This window comes from Brassica oleracea, chromosome C9, assembly GCF_000695525.1.
Source record: "Brassica oleracea var. oleracea cultivar TO1000 chromosome C9, BOL, whole genome shotgun sequence".
In the NCBI taxonomy this organism is placed as follows: Eukaryota; Viridiplantae; Streptophyta; class Magnoliopsida; order Brassicales; family Brassicaceae; genus Brassica; species Brassica oleracea.
In genome coordinates this window covers 13,895,554-13,899,935 of record NC_027756.1, presented here as the reverse complement: position 1 = coordinate 13,899,935, position 4,382 = coordinate 13,895,554, and the positions used below count along the sequence as shown (strand labels likewise).

Genomic DNA, 4,382 nt, shown 5'->3' with positions numbered 1-4,382 from the left:
TCCGTCGGAATGTCCGTCAGAATACCGCTGTTTTCTTGTAGTGCTAGAATTTGATTTCTGTTCACTTTTATTCACAGGTATCTCGCAAAGATCTCTTTCTACGACAATAATGACCAGGCTGTTTTCGTCCTACTTGGTGATGCAGGAACTGAGTTGACAGGGAAGCAAGCGGCAGAATTGGTTGACAACTACTTTGAGGTATGTAGCCATAAACTCAAGCCCTCTCCCAGTTCATTAGAACTCACTTTATTCCTCTTGAATTTTTACGCTAATCAAGAACTTGGTGCTGGCCATCAGATGCTTGGCCCCCAAGCTTTAATTGACACCATTGGACAAACTCATAAGTTCAGGGTCAAGGTGTCTAACCTCAACTTCAGCGGCAAGATTCAGTCTATAACTGTTACTAAGGTTGTCTCACCAGAGATTCTGCCACCCGTGCCAACTCCAACTGAAATCCCACTTGATGCGGAAGATGAAGTTGCTTTGGCTACTGCAAGTGTCGTTGCTGGGTCTGGAATCAATGCTGATGATGGGAATGAAAGTAGCAGTAAAAGGGATGAATCACAGAAGGCTAAGCGTCCTAAACATGGCAACTAGATCTTACACCACTCACTTCGTACATGCTGAGTGGTCGTCCTTTTTTTTTCAGTTTGAGCCAAGACTATGATTTTAACGTTATTTAAAACTTTGCTTTGGTTTAATATTTGCATACAGTTTTGATTTTTTCTTTGGTCTTTGGTTTCATTGCAAAGAAAAGAGAAATATAAAAATTTTGAAGTTAGTGGTGCATTTAAATAACCGAAATTTTAAGATAACACAACATATACATCATTTAGATTACCAAAATAATGGAAATACTATAATCCAAAACAATTGCTGAAAATACCTTATTACACTTTATGGATAAAAAATAATGAACTACTACGTCTATATATAATACCAAAACAAAACTACCAAGTAACTTCCTTAATTTTCTCAAAATACAAGGTTATCAAATATTTATTAATAATACTACTGGAAAATATATCAAGACATCTTAGGTCAAATACATTTCATATAAGGAATTAATCTTCAAAATTGTAGCCTTACAACAAAGTAGATACAGCCTAGAAAAAAAGAGAACCAACAAGCACCTAAAATTAAGCGTATAATAACAAATAACAAGCTTTTATCTGGGTGGCGATGACGAAGGTGATTTAGATCTAGGGTTCCGATGGTGTTTCGAGAGTGGGATCGAGGAAGAAAGAGGGTCGGAATAGCACATGAGATACCGAATCTTCATCAGAATTACGGTATTAGCAAACAAGGGAAAGTTCACGATGATTTGATCCAAGGGGATCAATCAGGATTGATTGGGTTGCAGGGGAATATGAAGAAGACCGGAATTGATAGGGGCTCGAAGATATTACGATCTACGATTTACACAGATACATGTGATCTAGGGTCTTCAAGTGGCGATGGCTTGGATAATAAAGGTATGATTTTTCTTCTATTCAATAGGAGATTCGTTTGGATTTACTTGGCGTGTCGACAAAGGAATCAACGATTTGCTAGAAGTAGGGCCTGGAAAGTTTGGATTGGGTTATTAATGTGGCTCAGGATCATAGCGATACTCGAAGATAACCAGATTGGAGAGAGAGAGGAGAAGAAACAGGGGCCAGGAATGGTTATGTTTAAGAACCAGACTGTTGCAGGTCGATCCATTATGAAGAAACTGGGGCAAGGGGTCGTTTTACCTCACAAACGTACGTCTGTTGAAGCTGCTAAAGCAGGCATCAGAGCTCATCCAAACCATGATACTTTATGGATCAGTCTGATAAGGAAGTCAAGATACGGTGGCAGGTTGTGGTGTTTGGTTTTTCTAATTTTCAAATTTTAATAAGCTATATGAGTATGTTGTTTGCCTGTGTGTTTGTGGCTCAGTGTATTTGTGGCTCAGTAAGCTCTATGAGCATCTTTTCTCATTTTTCGTTGTGGCTTATTGGTTTTGTGATGGCCATTGGTTTACTGCAAGTCTTGATATCAAGATTATGCATTTGAATAAAACTGCTTTGTTTGGTTTTTACTTCAACGGTGTTATGGATACCTTGTATAGTTACCTTCAGTGGACTGAGCATACCTTGTATAGTTACCTTCAGTGGACTGAGCTTCAGTGGCAGTTTACTCATAACACACTAGTTTTCAGGCTCTTTGGTTATATTCGAGTACATTGGAATTTATGGGTTTTATTATTGGTACCACAACAGATTCTGCACTTGGTCTCATTAAACCTACAGTGCAAGATGGAATGGAAGGAAACCACACGGATATGTTGGGTTAAGGATGATCATTGGTGCTTACTAAGGATTTGGAATAAAGACACAATCGTATTGTCGTTATTGTTATTTTTCAAGTACTGGAATAAAAATGGTGATTCATGTTGTTGGTGGTGTGTGCTTACAGAGTCTGGTTTTGTTGCGGTTCTGTCATGTCTCTTGACGAGGAGAATGATGTATGCTACTGGTGGTGGACCTAAGCACATATGGTTTTCTATTTGGTTTGGTCTTGTGGTGTTGGATTATGGACACAGGTGGGACAAGAGTGCATCGCAACAGATGGTGCAAATGGGTAGAGATAATGATAACAGATGTTCTTTATGTTATTTTGATGCAGTTTTTTGTTATCATAGTAGTCTATCGATTACGGTATGTAATGTTGTCTTGTCAATGTTTGGGAATACAATGGATTTTGCTGGTTTTTATTTTGGGTGCAATATATCTCTTTCAAGAACATACTTCCGGTGGGGCATTTGGTCTTTGTCCAATATTACAAGCTCAGAAACGTCCTTGGATACTGGTCAATATGGGATGGTTTCATTGGTACGGTTGATGCAGTGGATGCATTTGACCCTTATTTTGTGGAGTGTGAGTAAGATTAGGTCAAATATTGGTGCTGTGATCGTAGGTTTCGATGTCAGACTTCATACAAAAGTGTGGTATGCATATATGTTGGAATCAAGTGTTTTACTAGGCAATTGGCCACACTTAAAAGAGTCTCTCCTTGGTACTTATATGGAATCTGTGGTGAGGTATTGGTTTGTGGAAATGAGGAGAAATTATACTCACACTGGTTGGAATGGATTTTTAGTTATAGTTAACTTGAAGCTTATAAGAATTTATTTTTATAAGGTATTATATCATGAGTGTCCTAGTGTAATTCTATTGGCAACACTTTTTTTCGTTGGACACGTTTGTTGGGAGACATTGGACCATAAGTTATCTTCGGGAGACATGGCATAAACATAAACCGGATTTTTTATTCTTATCTGAAACGAAACAGGATTTCGAATTTGTACAAAGGTTTTAATCACACTTTGGATGTGATAGTTTGGTTACTGTGGATCCAAATGGGAGGAGCGGTGGTTTAGCTATTTTTTATAATAATGAGTATCAAGTTAAAATTTTATATTCTAGCAACAGAATAATAGATATTGAGGCAGTGGTCAAAGGAAAACAAGTTTTTCTTACTTTTGTTTATGGGGATCCGGTGCAAAAGCTAAGAGAACAGGTATGGGAGAGATTAACTCGATTTGGATTAGCACGTTCGGAACCTTGGTTTATTATTTGAGATCTAAACGAGATCACTGGGAATCATGAAAAGGATGGGGGCTCTCTACGTTGTACAACTTCATCTATCCCTTTCAATAATATGATAAGGAATAGTGGCTTATTAGAATTTCCGGCTCGAGGTAATACACTGTCTTGGCAAGGAAAAAGGGGCAAAGGAAAAGGAGCAGTGACGGTCAGATGTCGCTTGGATAGGGTTTTGGCAAATGAGGAATGGCACACGCTTTTTCCATGTTCTTATACAGAGTATCTAAAGATGGTGGGGTCTGACCATCGTCCAGTGGTTGCTTTCTTAGAGGATAATTTTACAAGGAAAAAAAGGGGGCAGTTTAGGTTTGACAAGAGATGGATTGGTCAAGAGGGTCTCTTGGAGTCGATTGTAGCCGGTTGGACGGAGAGTCAGGAAGGACAATTAGGAGATCTTGTTACAAAAATTAATAATTGTCGTCATGAAATATCTTCATGGCGTAAAGATAATCAACCATATGGAAAGGATAAAATCCAAGAGCTTCAACAAGCACTGGAGGAAGTTCAAATGGATAATAATATATCACAAGAAGAGATTATTGAGGTTTCTAGGAAATTGCATGAGGCCTATAAGGATGAGGAGGAATATTGGCATCAGAAAAGCAGGAATATGTGGTACTCATCTGGAGATCTGAATACTAAATTTTACCATGCTTTGACTAAGCAGCGTAGGGTTCGTAACAAAATAGTGGGACTTCATGATGAAACGGGTAATTGGATAACGGATGAGAAAGGAGTTGAGAAGGTGGC

General features: G+C 38.4%; 1 protein-coding gene and 1 pseudogene across 1 annotated transcript; both read left to right on the top strand.

The window, feature by feature from the left end:
* Window positions 1-9: 9 nt before the first annotated feature.
* Window positions 10-649, top strand: LOC106314379. Its single transcript, XM_013752256.1, has 3 exons — window positions 10-29; window positions 78-198; window positions 298-649. Exons 1-3 carry the CDS (start codon window positions 10-12, stop codon window positions 595-597), a joined length of 441 nt encoding a protein of 146 aa, XP_013607710.1. The 3' UTR covers window positions 598-649.
* Window positions 650-3,861: 3,212 nt separating this feature from the next.
* LOC106314378 overlaps window positions 3,862-4,382 on the top strand; it is an 8,726-nt pseudogene continuing 8,205 nt past the window's right edge.

What these genes read in the sequence shown, in the direction of transcription:
- LOC106314379 (XM_013752256.1), top strand. Translation starts at nt 10, where the DNA reads ATGTCCGTCAGAATACCGCT. An exon ending in ATGTCCGTCAGAATACCGCT is followed by an intron (nt 30 to 77) that starts GTTTTCTTGTAG and finishes TTTTATTCACAG; the next exon opens with GTATCTCGCAAAGATCTCTT. An exon ending in TGGTTGACAACTACTTTGAG is followed by an intron (nt 199 to 297) that starts GTATGTAGCCAT and finishes GCTGGCCATCAG; the next exon opens with ATGCTTGGCCCCCAAGCTTT.